We start from the raw sequence: 17,007 nt of genomic DNA, 5'->3' as shown, positions 1-17,007 counted from the left end.
AGTGCACTGTCAATGAACAGTAATATTTTGAAAGGAATCAATTTTCCTGAGCAGTAGATCTCAAGGGTGTATTTAAAATATTCCTTAAGCCAAACTGTAAACAAATGTGCTGTCATCCAGACTTTGTTGTTCCATTTATAGAGTACAGGCAGAATAGATTTAGCATAATTCTTAAGGGTTAAGATTTTTGAAATGATAAATGAGCATTGGTTTCAACTTAAAGTTACCAGCTGCATTAGCCCCAAACAAGAGAATCAGCCTATTCTTTGAAGCTTTGAAGCCAGACGTTGACTTCTCTCCAGCTATGAAATCCTAGATAGCATCCTCTTCCAATAGAAGGCTGTTTTGTCTGCATGGAAAATCCATTGTTTAGTGTAGCCACCTTCACTGATGATCTTAGTTAAATCTTTTAGGTAACTTGCAGCAACTTCTACATCAGCACTTGCAGCTTCACCTTGCGCTTTTAAGTTATGGAGATATCTTCTTTGCTTAAACCCCATGAATCAACTTCTGATAGTTTTCAGCTTTTCCTCTGCAGCTTTCTCACCTCTCTCAGCCTTCACAGAATTGAAGAGAAGGTAGGGCCTTGCTCTGGATTGGGCTTTGGCTTAAGGGAATGTTGTAGCTGATTTGATCTTCTATCCAGACCACTAACACTTTCTCCATATCAGCATATCTGCTATATGAATTCTTCAAACACTTTTTGAACCTGGAGTGTTTGTTCCTTCTGCTTCAAATTTCTTACTAGTCTTTTACTAGCCAGCTTCCTTTGTGAAAATGTCCCTAACTACCCTGGGAAAATTAATTGCTTATTTCTCTGTTCCTTAACATTTTGTGTGTACCTCTACTCTTGCACTTTGCAGATTGAATTGCATCTCTTTCCCTCACTGAACTGGGAACTCTTTTTTTTTTTTTTTTTTTTGAGACGGAGTTTCGCTTGTTGCCCAGTCTGGAGTGCAATGGCATGATCTTGGCTCACTGCAACCTCCGCCTCCCAGGTTCAAGCCATTCTCCTGCCTCAGCCTCCTACGTAGCTGGGATCACAGGCACCCACCAACACACTCAGCTACTTTTTTGTATTTTTAGTAGAGATAGGGTTTCACTATGTTGGCCAGGCTGGTCTCGAACTCCTGACTTCAGATGATCCACCTGCCTTGGCCTCCCAAAGTGCTGGGATTACAAGCGTGAGCCACTGCGCCCGGACTAAACTGGGAACTCTTTAAGGCAGTTCTTATTCATCCTTTTCAGCCCCAACATTTGCCTGCATATAGAAAGCACCTAATAAAGTCTTATTGAGTTGAATTTATCTGAGTGCATCCAAACCAAATAGATTTAAAAAGAAATGGAAGGAAGCTTCTCAGCAATTTCAGGAGATGGACACCATAAGCAAAGAAATGAGGCTGTTGAGAATATACAGTTGGGAGCTATCATATAAATTTATTTTCTATTATTTATTATTTATTAAGTGCTTCAAAAAAGCTTTGAGGCAGCTATTTTTAAATGCTGGAAACTCTTCTCTCCAAAGGCAGTACTTTTGGTTTATTTAGCTAGAACAGGTGTTATGTTGATAAAAAGAAAAGGGAATGGCCAGGTGCGGTGCCTCACACCTGTAATCCCAGCACTTTCGGAGGCTGAGGAGGGTGGATCACTTGAGGTCAGGAGTTCAAGACCAGCCTGGCCAACATGGTGAAACCCCATCTCTACTAAACGTACAAAAATTAGCCAGGTGTGGTGGTAAGCACCTGTAGTCCCAGCTACTCGGGAGGCTGAGGCAGGAGAATCACTTGAACCCAGGAGGTGGAGGTTGCAGTGAGCCGAGATTACGCCACTGTAGTCCAGCCTGGGCGACAGAATGAGACTCTGTAAAAAAATAAAAAAAAAAGAAAAGAAAGAGAAGGGAATACGCTAGAGCATTAGATACATACTATTTCAAATTAGAGTCTCTAGGCTGTAACTGTCCTGGAGGCAGAGACTGTGTGAATGTAATTTACTCTTTACACAACACCTAGCTCATATATATACAAACTCTTAAATGATTTTTGGCATGGCAGTGATTTGATAATCTGTGACAGTCATTTGCAGTAAAGTGGGGATCTGGTAATTATTTATTTTAATACCTCAATATAAATAAATAAACCAGATAAGTCACATTCTTCTGGAATTCTCCCTTGCCAAAAAAATGCTTTTTGAGATATTATTATTCTATTCTCTATCTACCTTTCTTGCATGAATTAGGTAGCCATAAAAGTTTCACTTTACCTCACCTTGTTATCTCGAAAATTAATGAGGATTACAATCATGTTAAAAATGTAATTGCATTACTGTTGCTGTATTTTTTTTTTTTTTAATGATAGTAGTAATGATTACTATGGTGAGTTTTCTTGTCTCCCTGAGCAATGATCTAGCTTTGGTCAGTAGCAACAGTCATAACAGTAATACAGTTGGAAAAGTTCAGCAGTTGAGAATTTATCATTCAATAGAATTGTGGGGTGAGGTGAGGGCAGGAGTGAGGGAGATTTTTTAACTTCTGGAGTACTTTGTGATGTTTATTAATATTTTCTTTCTTTTTTTTATTAATACTGGTCTAGTAATATTCTTCTATACCATTTGGTGATAACTTTTGGAGTCCAAATGAATGAGTCAACATCTCAAGAGGAACTCAGACCTGCTCAGGTTCTTGTCCTATATAGGTTTATTACATTTATGGGAAGATTTGAGATTCAACATTCTTGGGAAAATTGAGATATAATATCACAGTCTATCATTTAATTATTTCTATTTTTGGTTGAAGTATTCTGCATCAGGTTTTGACAGAAATGCTGAAAAGGGGGTCAAAATAACAGTTAAGTCATGGCGACCTGCTTCTAGTTGGTTGGCATTCCTTGATTATATATAAAAGTCTGTTATTGTTTGAATTTGTTGATACAACTACTTTGTGTAATTTTACTTGGCATGATATTTACTCATTATGTGAAATTTTTAAAAATTAAAACCTTACTGTATTAAAATATAAGACAGTAGTTTAATCCACAGCTCTTTTTGGATGCCATTTACTAACACTGTTTCCATTTCAGGAAAATGAAAAAGAAGACAAAGAGAGGAAATGGAACTTAACTGAAGTGAAAGAGCTTCATGAGGTAGAGGTGGCATGAATAAATCAGATATTAATGCTGGAGAATAAGCTAGATAAATCAATTTTCTTATGATAAAAGAAAAGATGTGGGTATTCAAAAAGATAACTAGAATTGCAAAAGGAAAAGGACAAACTCATATTGATTATTAAGCTGATTCATTTGAGTAAGTTGCAGGAAACTTCCATAGACAGGTAAATTATTTGTGAAGAACTGTTATAAATTACAGATAAATAAAGACTGCTTTCTAAAGTTACCCTAAAAACTGTAACCACCAGCTTTTAGGGTCACTTTACTATCATGCTGAAAATGTAATTTCCAGGTTAATCATTTAAGTAACTTTGTGTTTAAATAAATACAAGACTACAATAAAGAACATTTCATAGAAAAGGGGAGGCAATTAAAAATAGTCCTATAGATTCACAAGTGAGTTGACTAATGTGAGTTTTTAAAATATCCTATTGATTGTCGATGGCTCACACTTGTAATCCCAGCACTTTGGGAGACCGAGGTGGATCACTTGAGGTCAGGAGTTCGAGACCAGACTGGCCAACATGGCGAAACTCCATCTCTACTAATAATACAAAAATTATCTGGGCCTGACGGTGCATGCCTGTAATCCTAGCTACTTGAAAGGCCAAGGCAAGATAATCACTTTAACCCAGGAGGTGGAGGTTGCAGTGAGCCGAGATCGTGCCACTGCGCTCCAGCCTGGGCAACAGAGTGAAACTGCGTCTCCAAAAAAAAAAAAAAAAAAAAAAAAATTATATATATATATATATATATAGTCAGATTTTTAAAGTACGTTAGCATGTATACAAAAACTATTTTGTTGCTATTCATAAAATTGATCTTTAATTTCCTCAATTAAGATTAAATGCTTTTTCTTTTTGCCACAAATACAGAAAGTGATTCTAGTAATGAAACAGTAGCATTTCCAAAGGTCTGATTTCCTTATGCTATGGTCTCTAATCATGTTTCTATAAAGTATTGTATAATTCAAGAATTAGTGTACATCTAAAATGATATTCCTAGCATATTACTTTGTTAGTAATAGGAAGATGTGATGACATTTTGAACCAACACATTTTATCTTGTAAATGCAGAAAATACACTCTGATTACCTCTTCACCTCTAATATACAGCATTAGATCCCAGAAAAATTAACTAGGAATGTTTGGTTAACCCTTACGAAGCAATTAACTTTCCTTTAATTGGAATAATTTATAGAACTTTGTCAAAAATCAAGTCACACTGAAATTGGTGATTTTTTTCCTCTTTTCAAAGACTTTACAGAGTGTGCCAGATGTTCCTGTAAAAGAGGCCACCAACAATGTGGTGGAGAAAGCAACAGATGAAATGAAATCCCAAGGTAGAGAACTAGCCTTTCTCTTATACAATAGAATCTAAAACTGGCTGGGCATGGTGGCTCAGGCCTGTAATCCCAGCACTTTGGGAGGCCGAGGCGGGTGGATCACCAGAGGTCAGAAGTTCGAAACCAGCCTGTCCAACATGGTGAAACACCATCTCTTCTAAAAATACAAAAAATTAGCTGGGCTTAGTGGTGGGTGCCTGTAATCCCAGCTACTCTGGAGGCTGAGGCAGGAGAATTGTGCGAACCCCGGAGGCGGGGGTTGCAGTGAGCTGAGCTCGTGGATTGCACTCCAGCCTGGGCGACAGAGCGAAACTTCATCTCAAAAAAAAGGGTCTAAACCTATCATTAAAATTTTCCTGGGGATGCATTCTTCAAGATTTTGCATTTTAAAGATATAATTTCAGGGGATATTTTATTTTATTTTTATTTTTTAGAGATGGATCTTGCCCTGTCACCCAGGCTGAAGTTCAGTGACATGGTCATAGTTCACTGCAGACTCAAAGTCCTGGGTTCAAGTGATCCTCCCACCTCAGCCTCTAGAGTTGCTGGGACTATGGGCGCACATTACCTCACCCAGCTAGTTTTTTATTTTTTATTTTTGTAGAGACAGGTTCTTGTATGTTGCCTGGTCTGGTCTCGATCTCCTGGACTCAGGCGATCCTCCTGTCTCAGCCTCCAGAGTCACTGAGATTATAGGCCAGAGGGTATTTTAAATGCAGTTTGGGAAATAATTTAAAATGTATTTCATTCACCTTCTATTAATACTTTTGAGGCAATTTATGATTATTCATCTTGCACTTAAAGAGAAAATTTATCTGAGAAAGCTGACTGACATCTAGCAGGCAACCCACTAATACAATAATAAAATGAAGAACTCCAGTGATTTGGGCTGCTTATTGTCCTTGGCCCTGTTTATTGTTTTTGGGTTTTTTTGGTGTTTTTTTGTTGTTTTTTGTTTTTTGTTTTGTTTTGGTTTTTTTTGAGACGAAGTTTCGCTCTTGTTGCCCAGAGCAGAGTGCAATGGTGCAATCTCGGCTCACTGCAACCTCAGCCTCCCAGGTTCAAGCGATTCTCCTGCCTCAGCCTCCTGAGTAGCTGGGATTACAGGCATATGCCACCACGCCCGGCTAAGTTTGTATTTTTAATAGAGATGGGGTTTCCCAATGTTGGCCAGGGTGGTCTCGAACTCCCAACCTCAGGTGATCTGCCTGCCTTGGCCTCCCAAAGTGTTGGGATTACAAGCTTGAGCTACTGTGCCTGGCCGATGCTGTTTATTTTTTTTACTCATGTGCTTGACCACATATTTATTCCATTTGACCCAAAGCTTGACTCCTAGCCCCATCCTTAACCCAAATTCCACATAATTATGCAGATTGAAAATTTATAGGATTAAAAAGTCTTCAAAAAAGTAGAGAAGACATTCATCTCTTTCATTACAGCTCTTTTAACTCCAAATACTTAGTGAAATCCATACCACCAGAAATTCTTTACAATATTTAAAATTTAATAATTTTACTATAATTTTTCTTCAATTTACAAGTATTGAACGTTTAGTATATGCTAGGCTGAGCTAGGACTGAAGTATAATAATATCAAAGTGTTTTCTAAACTATAGATTGATATATAGATGCTAGTTGTAATTTTTAGGTGCTGGGTTTTTTTTTTTCCCCAAAGTGTTCTTTCTTTTTAAACCAACTAAGAGTAATTATTTACTATTTCTTCCTAGTAATACACATTGTAATACATATTCATTAAAACCCTAACTTTCACTTGTTGTGGTGGCCTATGCCTGTAATCCCAGGACTTTGGGAGGCTGAGATGGGAGGATCATTTGAGGTCAGGAGTTCGAGACCAGCCTGGGCAACACAGCAAGACCCAATCTCTAAAAAACAATTTTTTTTAAAGAGAAAAAAAGGAACCAAACTTTCCTTCAAATTATACTACAAGGCTATAGTTCCTGAAATAGCATGGTACTGGTATAAAAGCAGACACACAGACATAATAGAGAACCCAGAAATAAAACCAAATACCTACAACCAACCTTGACAAAGCATACAAAAACAAACTGGGGAAAGAATACCCTATTTAATAAATGTTGCTGGGGAAATTGGCTAGCTACATGTAGAAGAATGAAACTGTATCCCTATCTCTCACCTTATACAAAAATAAACTCAGGATGGATCAAAAACTTAAATCTGAGACCTGAAACCTGAAAAATTCTAGAAAATAACCTAGGAAAAACTCTTTTGGACATTGGCTTAGGCAAAGAATTTATAATGAAGACTCCAAAAGCAAATACAATAAAACAAAAAATAAATAAATGGGACCTAATTAAACTAAAAAGCTTCTGTACAGCAAAAGAAATAACCATCAGACTAAACTGACAACCCACAGAATGGAAGAAAATATTTGCTGTGTGTCCAACAAAGAACTAATAACCAGAATCTACAAAGAACTCGAACAAATCAGCAAGAAGAAAAAAATAATTATCCCATCAAAAAGTGGGCAAATGACATGAACAGACATTTCTCAAAAGAATATATACAAATGGCCAATGAACATGTGAAAAAGTGCTGAACATCACTAATCATCAGGGAAATGCAAATTAAAACCACGATGAAATACTACATTACTCCTGCAAGAATGATCATTATTAAAATGTCAAAAAACAATAGATGTTGGCATGGATATGGTGAAAAGCTAATGCTTGTACACTGCTGGTGGGAATGTAAATTAGTATAACCTTTATGGAAAAGAGTATGGAAATTTCTTTCTTTCTTTTTTTTTTTTTTTTTTTTTGAGACAGAGTCTCGCTCTGTTGCCCAGGCTGGAATGCAGTGGCATGATCTTGGCTCACTGCAAGCTCCACCTCCCAGGTTCATGCCATTCTCCTGCCTCAGCCTCCCGAGTAGTTGAGACTTCAGGCACCTGCCACCACGCCTGGCTAATTTTTTCTATTTTTTTAGTAGAGACGGGGTTTCACCATGTTAGGCAGGATGGTCTCGATCTCCTGACCTTGTGATCTACCCGCCTTGGCCTCCCATAGTGCTGGGATTACAGGCGTGAGCCACCGCGCCCAGCCGAGTATGGAAATTTCTTAAAGACCTAAAAGTACATCTGCTATTCAATCCAGCAGCCCCACTACTGGGTATCTACCCAAAAGAAAATAAGTCATTATATTAAAAAGACACCTGCATATGTATGTTTATTGCAGCACAATTCACAATTGCAAAGATATGGAACCAACCTAAGTGCCCAGCAACCAATGACTGGATAAAGAGCACTTCGGAAGGCCAAGGTGGGCAGATCACAAGGTCAAGAGATCGAGACCATCCTGGTGAAACCCCGTCTCTACTAAAAATACAAAAATTAGCTGGGTGTGGTGGCAGGTGCCTGTAGTCCCAGCTACTTGGGAGGCTGGGGCAGGAGAATTGCTTGAACCCAGGAGGCAGAGGTTGCAGTGAGCCAAGATCACGCCACTGCATTCCAGCCTGGCAACAGAGCGAGACTCCATCTCAAAAAAAAAAAAGAAAAAGAAAATGTGGTATATATACACCATGGAATACTACTCAGCCATAAAAAAGAATGAAATGATATATTTTGCAGCAACTTGGATGGAGCTGAAGGCCATTATTCTAAGTGAAGTAACTCAAGAATGGAAAGCCAAATACCATCTGTTCTCACTTAGAAGTGGGAGCTAAGCTATGGGTATGCAAGGACATGCAGAGTGATATAATGGGCTATGGAGACTCAGAAGCAGGAGGGTGGAAGGAGGGGCAAGGGATTTAAAAAAACTACCTATTGGGTACAATGTACACTACTCAGGTGACAGGTGCACTAAAATCTCAGACTGCACCACTATACAATTCATCCATGTAACCAAAAATCACTTGTACCCCTGAAAATTTAAAAAAATTTTTTAAAAGAACCAAACTTTCCAACACTCATTCTGTCTTTCTTATAAACTTAGTACTGTTTTCACAGCTTCACTAACTTCTAAAAATTTTCTTCCTGGCAAGTCTTTACTTGTCCTCTTCTACCTGTCCCCACCTCCTGTTTTTCTGATTTTACTTCCTTATGCCAAACATCTACCACCAGCACCACATACATATTCTTTGCCTTTACCTTAATCTCTTGGGCCAGGTTTATAAATTAGCTCATTCATTTTATTTTATTTTATTTTTTGAGATGGAGTCTTGCTCTGTCGTCCAGGCTGGAGTGCAGTGGCGCAATCTCAGCTCACTGCAACCTCCGCCTCCCGAGTTCAAACGATTCTCATGCCTCAGCCTCCCAAGTAGCTGGGATTGCAGCCACCTGCCACTATGCCCATCTAATTTTTGTATTTTTAGTAGAGACGGGGTTTCACTATGTTGGCCAGGCTGGTCTCAAACTCCTGACCTCAGGTGATCCACCCACCTCGGCCTCCCAAAGTGCTGGGATTACAGGCTTGACCCACCGTGCCTGGCCTAAATTAACTCATTCATTTTAAAGATGCCAAACAGAATTTTGATCTAGGTAATTTGTTATAAATTTAATTAGGTATTCACTTTAATTAGTTTGTGGCCACATTTGCACCTGGATACACATGGCACATGGATACATATGTAACAAACCTGCACATTGTGTACATGTACCCTAAAACCCTAAAGTATAATAAAAAAAAAATTATGGGAAAAAAAAAAAAAAAAAACAAAAAACAATGTTTTGTAGGAAACTGCCTTTTCCTTTATCTATTGAATTTTAATTCCGGTGGTGTTTAGTAGTACTTCTTTACCTCCTTCCTTTGCAGCAGTCATTCTACATCATGTGCCAGTGTTAAGAAATCCTGATAATAAGGACAAAGCAGCTGAGTTTCAAACAGGGCCTGTGTTTAAAGAAAACATCATACAGCTTAAGTAGCCCTGCTGGGTCGATTTTCACCAGTTTAATCAGCAGCCAGACCCACTAATGTTATATGCCTCCTTGTGAAGAAAGAGCCTGCTAAGACTTATTATAATATGAATTATAATTCATTCCTATTTATGTCCTTAAATAGGCTTTGTACTGCGGCTCTGCCCAGCAGTGGGTCATACACTGAGAGCCAAAAATGATAAAAGTCACTTATAAGGCTAGACTTTTCAAAATATGTACAAGGAATTCTTTTGTGTCCCTACTTATTTAGTTGAAAGCATTTATGCTCATAGTGCCTGGATAGTTCTTTTTATATTAGAAGATAGACCATTAGAGTGGTGAAGATGCACGTATTGGGGGCAGAGCTTGAAAGGCTCTTGATTCTTGGAAAAGTTTAGGAAGATGATCCTGAAAAAGAATTCCAGTGCCTGGCACACAGTGAGAAATTAATAGTTATTTATTGAGTGAGTATATAAAAGAATGAATCAATCAATCTTAAAAGGTTTAGGATGTCCAACCAGAGACCTGCTAAAAAATCCAGTACATCTTTGAAACTATTCAATTAAACCTCTGAATTAAATTGCCCTTGGGACAGTGCTGTAATTTGTAATCCATGAATTCAGAGGTCACTCAGTCAAAAGACAGCTTCATATAGGCTTGTTCAGAATCCTGATTTATTGACCCTGCTGTTGCTGTGCTTCTTTTTCTTGTTTTTGTGGCTCTAAGAGAGACGTGTTTGACTACAGTGGTCACCAAACACATGTCTACTTCCATTCTGTACATCAGTGGGGACAATGCAAGCACTAGGGTTATTGCTTAGCAACCTATAATAGCCAAGTACACTAGAAGAGCACTAACAGGCTGCAATGAAGATGGAGAATGCCTTAGTTCATGTGTGAGTTTACTAATGAGCCGTGGCAGATGGGTAGATATTAAGTTGTCATATATCCTTGATGCAGGAGGAGGAATTGTCTGCCTTGGGTTATGGGAGACAGGTTAAAAGGAAAGAGTACAGTTGACTCTTGGACAACACAGTTTGAATTGCATGGGTCCACTTATACACAGATTTTCTTCCACCTCTGCCACTCCAAAACAGCAAGATCAACCCTTCCTCTTCCTCCTCTCCTCAGTCTATTGAACATGAGGACAATGAGAATGAAAACATTTATGATGATCCGCTTCCACTTAATGAATAGTAAATGTGTTTTATCTTCCTTATGATATCCTTCCTTTCTTTCCTTCCTTCCTTCCTTCCTTCCTTCCTTCCTTCCTTCCTTCCTTCCTTCCCTCCTTCTCTCTCTCCCTCCTTCCTTCCTCCTCCCCACCACCTCTCTCTTTCTTTCTTTTAAAAAAAAATACAGATACATGGTCTCACTCTGTTGCCTAAGCTGGAGTATAGTGGTGCAATCATAGCTCACTGCAGTCTCTCCCTCCTGGGCTCAAGGGATCCTCCTGCCTCAGCCTCCTGAGTAGCTGGGACTACAGGCATGTACACCACACCCACCTAAGTTTTTAATTTTTTTTTGCAGAGACTGGGTCTTGCTATGTTGCCCAGAGTGGTCTTGAGCTCCTGGCCTTAAGTGATCATCCTGCCTCAGCCTCCTGAAGTGCTGGGATTACAGATTACTGCACCTATCCTCTTATGATTTTCTTCATAACATTTTCTTTCTCTAGCTTACTTTATTATAAGAATACAGTATATAATACATATAACATACAAAATATGTGTTAATCAACTGCTTATGTTTTCAGTAAGGTTTCTGGTCAACAGTAGGCTACTAGCAGTCAAATTTTGGGGGAGTTGAAAGTTATACATAGGTTTTTGACTGTGCAGATATTAGTTCCTCTAACCCCTACATTATTCAAGGGTCAACTGTACATTAGAACCTATAGACTTGAATGAATTCCTTTCTTTTTACACTTATTTAAAAATAAAAATAAAAGCATTATATATTTATGAGCATTGTGACAAAACAGAAGGGAAACACACCTTTCCCTCTTTCCCCACCCAAAACAGTTAATAAGTTTGCAAATCCAACTTAGAGGTGAGGGGAAGCATTGTACTACCCTCTTTACCTTTCCCATATTGGAATAAGAGAAGAAGCCAAGGAAGAAATCAAAACTTGGGAGAGAGATTGATAAATACTATCCACTATTAGATTTAAGACATTCTGTAGATGAAATGTTGGCTTTTCAAGGGTTTCTTCACAGACCAATTTTTCTCCTGGACAGAAAGATGGATACTATCTAAATAGAATTTAAAAGTATTCTTCAGGATATTGTTTTCTTGTTTTTGTTTTGTTTGGTTTGGTTTTGAGACGGCGTCTCGCTCTGTCTCCCAGGCTGGAGTGCAGTGGCGCGATCTCCGCTCACTGCAACCTCCGCCTCCTGGGATCATGCCATTCTCCTGCCTCAGCCTCCCAAGTAGCTGGGACCACAGGTGCCCGCCACCACACCTAGCTAATTTTTTGCATATATATATATATATATATATTTTTTTTTTAGTAGAGACGGGGTTTCACCGTGTTAGCCAGGATGGTCTCGATCTCCTGACCTTGTGATCTGCCCGCCTTGGCCTCCCAAAGTGCTGGGATTACAGGCGTGAGCCACTGCACCCTGCCAGGATATTGGTTTTTAAACTTTTTTAAAGCAGAAAAACCTTTTTTTTTTTCAAAGGAAAATTTCCTATGCTCTACAATTATGTAAAACAAATTGAAGCATAGCTGTTCCAGTCACAAACAGTACAAGGGGCTTAGAGTCCTATGGCCTTTGAAACTCCCTCTTGGGACCCTGAGAAGCATAGTTCAAAAACCACTGCTCCACAGTAGGAACTCTTATTCTTGCAGGTGGTGACATAAATTGGAACCAATCACTCTGGGAAATAATTTAATAATATCTCCTTAAGGTGAAATGCACATACCTATGACCCTGCGCCAGTCTGTTCCTGCTGCTATAACAAAATAGCATAGGCTGGGTAATTTATAAACAGTGTAAATTTAGTGCTCACAGTTATGGAAGCTGGGAAGTCCAAGATCAAGGCACCAGCAAGTTTCATGTCTGGTGAGGGCCTGGTCTCTGCTTCCTAGATGGCATTGTGTCCTCCAGAGGAGATGAACACTGTCCTCATATGGCAGAATAGATGGAAGGGCAAAAAAAGGGAGGTTCCTAGCTAGTTCCCTCCAGCCCTTTTAGAAAGGTACTGTTAATCCATTCTTGAAGACAAAGCCCTCATGACTTAATCACTTCCCCAAAGGTACCACCTTTTAATACTATCACATTGGGTCTTAGGTTCCAACATATGAATTTTGGAGGAACACATACATTCAAACCATACCACCTACAATTGAAATCCTAGTAATTATATACCAGAGAAACCCTCACATGTGGACACAAAGAGACATATGCAGTACTTTTCATAATAGGATTGTCTTTATAGTAAAAAAAAAAAAACTGGAAATAACCCAGTCTATCTAAAAGAGAATGAATAAACACATTATAATAGTTATATTATGCAGCAGTGAAAATGAATGAACTAGACCTATACCTTTCAATATAGATGAATTTTCCAAATACTAAGTATAAAAAGACTGTAGAATATATATAGTATGAAATATTTTATGAAATTAAAAAACAAGAACAATATTGGCTACCACTGATGTTCATTCAAGGCCCATGGGCACTTTAGTCATCAGGTGATGAATCCTACTGGGTCCTTCCCTTCAAGAGAGTAGATTCCCTTCTGGCCCAGGATGTGTCTAAAATTGTCATCTGGGAGGCAGGGCCTAGCATGGGGACTCCAGGACTCTGCTTGGTACTTTATTTTACTGTAGCAGAGCTGGTATCCAAGTTGCAAGACAAAGCCCTCTTTACTCTCCTCTCTCCTTTCCTTAATTGGAAGGAGTCTCTGCTGAAGCTACGAGCTGCACTGTCTGGAGTTGGGGGAGGGGTGACAACCACTCCCTTGGCTGCCCTAGCTGGCGTCTCACTAGGTCATGTACACCCCAAGTCCACTGGCTTTGAGCACAGTACAGCACCAGGACTTGCCCAGGAACTACAGTCCTTATAGCCTAGATTTCCTTTCAAGTTTATTTAGAACCCCAGAGCACTTTAGCCCTCAGTGGTGGGCTAGCTGGAACTCAGGTTCTGACTGCTGGGATGGAAAATTCCCCTCTGGCCAGGGCTGGTCTAAATGCTCCCTCTGTGGGCACCAGCTGAATTCTGCCCCATGTTGCTTTCCACTGTGACAGGGCAACACTGCGTGACAATGCAAAATCCCACAGTCACTGTGCTGTCCCTGCCCCAAGCATCATATTCTGTCTCTGTACTATGAAGCCACTGCTGGGGGATGGAGGAGGGGTGGTGTAGGCATTTCAAGACTGTCTTTCCTATTCTCCTCAGTGCCTCTTTCCTTGATATGATATTAAAACCAGGTATTGTGATCACTCACCTGATTTTTGGTTCTTATGAAGGTGCTTTCTTGTGTGGATAGTTGTTCAATGTGATGTTCCTGTGAGGGGGATGTTCACTGGAGGGTTCTGTTAGGCCATCTTGCTCTGCCTCTCTCAAAATTTCATTTTTTAAAATATTTTAAGTTCTGGGATACATGTGCAGGATGTGCAGGTTTGTTACATAGGTAAACATGTGCCATGGTGGTTTGGTGCACCTATCAACCCGTCACCTAGGTATTAAGCCCCACATGCATTAGCTATTTATCCTGATGCTCTCCTTCCCCTACCCCCAAAATTTCATGTTTTCAATGGGTGAATGATATTTCATTGTACATCTATACCTCATTTTGTTTATCCGTTCATCTGTGGATGGATGCTTGAGTTGTTTCCACCTTTTACTGATTGTGTATACTGCTGCCATGAACACGGATGTGCAAGTATCTGAGCCCCTGCTTTCAATTTTTTTGGATATATACATAGAAGTGGGATTGCTGGGTCATATGTCGTTCTAGGTTTACCTTAAAAAATTAAACTATGTTACTATTATTGATTATTGTTGTTATTTTTTTAAGAGACAGGGTCTTGGTATGCTACCTAGGCTGGAATTGAACTCCTGGGCTTAAGCAATCCTCGCTCCCACCTCAGCCTGCCAAGTATCTGGGACTAAAGGCACATGCCACTGTACCCAGCTCTGTGTTTAATGTTTTGAGAAACCACAACAGTTTTCCACAATAGCTGCATCACTTTGCATTCCCGCCAGCAAAGCACGAGAGTTCCAATTTCTGTACATTCTTACCAACACTCATTATTTTCTGAGTTTCTGTTTGTTTTTGTTTTCTTATAACCATCTTAGTAAATGTGAAGTGGTATCTCATTGTAGTTATGATTTGCATTCCCTAATAACTCATAATGTTGAACATCTTTTCATGTACTTATTGACCATTTGTATATTTTCTTAGGAGAAATGTCTGTTCAAATCCTTTGCCCATTTTTGAATTAGGTGGTTTTATTGTTATTGAGTTTTAGAAGTTCTTTATATATTCTGAATATTAATTCCTTATCAGTTATATGCTTTACAAATATTTTCTCTCATTTACTACATCATCTTTTCACTTTTTGACATAATTCTTTGATGTACAAAAGTTTTTTAATTTTAAAGTATATTTTATCTTTTTTGGTTTGTTTTCTGTGCTCTTGGTGTTGTATCCATGAAGTCATTGTTAAAGCCAGTGGCATGAAGATTTTCCACAGGTTTTCATTTTTCATCTAAGAGTTGTATGATTTTGTTTGTTTGTTTTTAGAGACAGAGTCTCACTCTGTTGCCCAGGGTAGAGTGCAGTGGCATGATCATGGCTCACTGCAGCCTCAACTTCCTGGGCTCAAGTGATCCTCCCACCTCAGCTTCCGAAGTAGCTGGGACTATAGGTGTGCATCACCAAGCCTGGCTAATTTGTTTTTTTAATTTTTTGTAGAGACGCAGTCTCACTATGTTTCCCAAGCTGGGAAAGTTGTATCGTTTTCTCTCTTCAGTTTAGATCTTTTATTTGTTTTCAGTTCATGTTTGTATGTAAGGTAAAGGACCAACTTCATTCTTTTATATGATATATCAGGTAGTCTCAGCACCACTTGTTGAAAAGATTATTCTTTCCCTTTGAATGGTCTTGACACCCTTGTCACAAATCAGTTGACTATATGTGAGAGTTTATTTCTGGCCTCTCTATCCTATTTTATTGGTCTATTTGTCTGTCCTTACTCTAGTACTGTTTTATTTGTTGTAGCTTTGTAGTAAGTCTCAGAGTTGGGTAGTGTGAATCCTCCAAGTCTATTCCTTTTTTTTTTTCAAGATTTATTTTGGCTATTCAAGGGCCCCTGAAGTTTCATATTAATCTGAGGATCACTTTTTCTATTTCTGTGAAAAAGACTATTGGAATTTTGACTGCATTGAATCTGTAGATCACTTTGAGTAGAATTGATATCTTAACAATGTAAAGTATTCCAATCTATGAATAGGGACATCTTTCTATTTATTTATGTCTTCTTTAATTTCTTTCAGCAATGTTTTATAGTTTTTAGCATATATCTTTCACTTCCTTGGTTAAATTTATTCCTAAGTATTCTATTCTTTTAGCTGCTTTTATAAATGGGATTGCTTTCCTTTTTCCCCCTGTTTTTATTTTTTTAGAGGTAGGGTCTCACTCTGTTGCCCAGATTGAACTGCAGTGATGTAATCATAGCTCATTGCACCCTTGAACTCCTGGGCTCAAGCAATTCTCCCACCTCAGCTACCAACAGCTGGGACTATAGGTACATGCCGCCATGTCTGGCTTTTTTTTTTTTTTTTTTTTTTTTATAGACAGGGTCTCGGTATGTTGCCCTATTGAATTTGTTCAATAGCTGTAGTAGCTTTCTTATGGATTCTTTCTATATATAGGATCATGTCATCTGTGAATAGAGACAGTTTTACCTTTCTTTCCAATTTGGATGCCTTTTATTTGTTTTTCTTTTCTTATAGATCTGGCTAGAACTCTGGTATGATGTTGAACAGCAGTGGTGAGAGTAGGCATTCTTTTCTTCTTACTGATTTTAGGGAGAAAGCTTTCAGTGTTCCATTACTGAGTGTCATGTTAACTGTGAACTTTTTATTTTTATTTTTGTTTTTGTTTTGAGATAGGGTCACTTTCTGTCACCCAGACCGGAGTGAGTGGCATGATTATGGCTCACTGAAGCCTCAAACTCCTGGGTTCAAGTGATCCTCCCACCTTAGCCCCCAGGTAGCTGCGACTATAGGCATGTGCTACAACACCCAGCTAATTCTTAAATTTTTTGTAGAGACAGGATCTCACTATGTTACCCAGGCTGGTATTGAACTCCTGGACTCAAGCAATTCTACTACCTCAGCCTCCTAAAGTGCTGGGATTACAGGCGTGAGCCACCACACCTGGCCAACTGTGGATTTTTAAATACCTACCTTTATTATTTTGAGGAATGTTCTCTCCACATGCATTGATTATGTGGCTTTTTTCCCCTTCATTTTATGAATGTGATGGATTACATTGCTTGATTTTCTTATGTTAAGCCACCTTTGCATTCCTGAGATAAAGCTGGAAAGATTTCATGTTGAAAAGGCTTTTACTATGGTCTTGGATTTGATTTGTTAATATTT

General features: G+C 38.9%; 1 protein-coding gene across 12 annotated transcripts in view; it reads left to right on the top strand.

Annotated features, from left to right (window-relative positions):
* Window positions 1-17,007, top strand: part of EFCAB5 (EF-hand calcium binding domain 5) — a 153,332-nt gene that overhangs the window by 9,713 nt on the left and 126,612 nt on the right. For 8 of the 12 annotated variants that reach the window (XM_058444963.1, XM_058444965.1, XM_058444964.1 and 5 more), the window contains exons 1-3: window positions 2,543-2,673; window positions 3,075-3,137; window positions 4,419-4,503. The exons of 1 other annotated variant lie outside the window; for it this stretch is intronic. In XM_058444963.1, the coding sequence (XP_058300946.1) occupies window positions 2,632-2,673; window positions 3,075-3,137; window positions 4,419-4,503 (190 nt within the window). In that variant the 5' untranslated portion in view covers window positions 2,543-2,631. Of the gene's footprint in view, window positions 1-2,470; window positions 2,495-2,542; window positions 2,674-3,074; window positions 3,138-4,418; window positions 4,504-17,007 lie in introns of those variants that run through there. 3 more of the 12 variants (XM_058444959.1, XM_058444962.1, XM_058444966.1) reach the window with 3 other exon arrangements.

The sequence above is a fragment of the Hylobates moloch genome, unplaced genomic scaffold (genome assembly GCF_009828535.3).
Source record: "Hylobates moloch isolate HMO894 unplaced genomic scaffold, HMol_V3 SCAFFOLD_10, whole genome shotgun sequence".
Classification (NCBI taxonomy): domain Eukaryota; kingdom Metazoa; phylum Chordata; class Mammalia; order Primates; family Hylobatidae; genus Hylobates; species Hylobates moloch.
The sequence above is the reverse complement of the archived record's forward strand: the minus strand, read 5'-3'. Positions and strand labels throughout refer to the sequence as shown.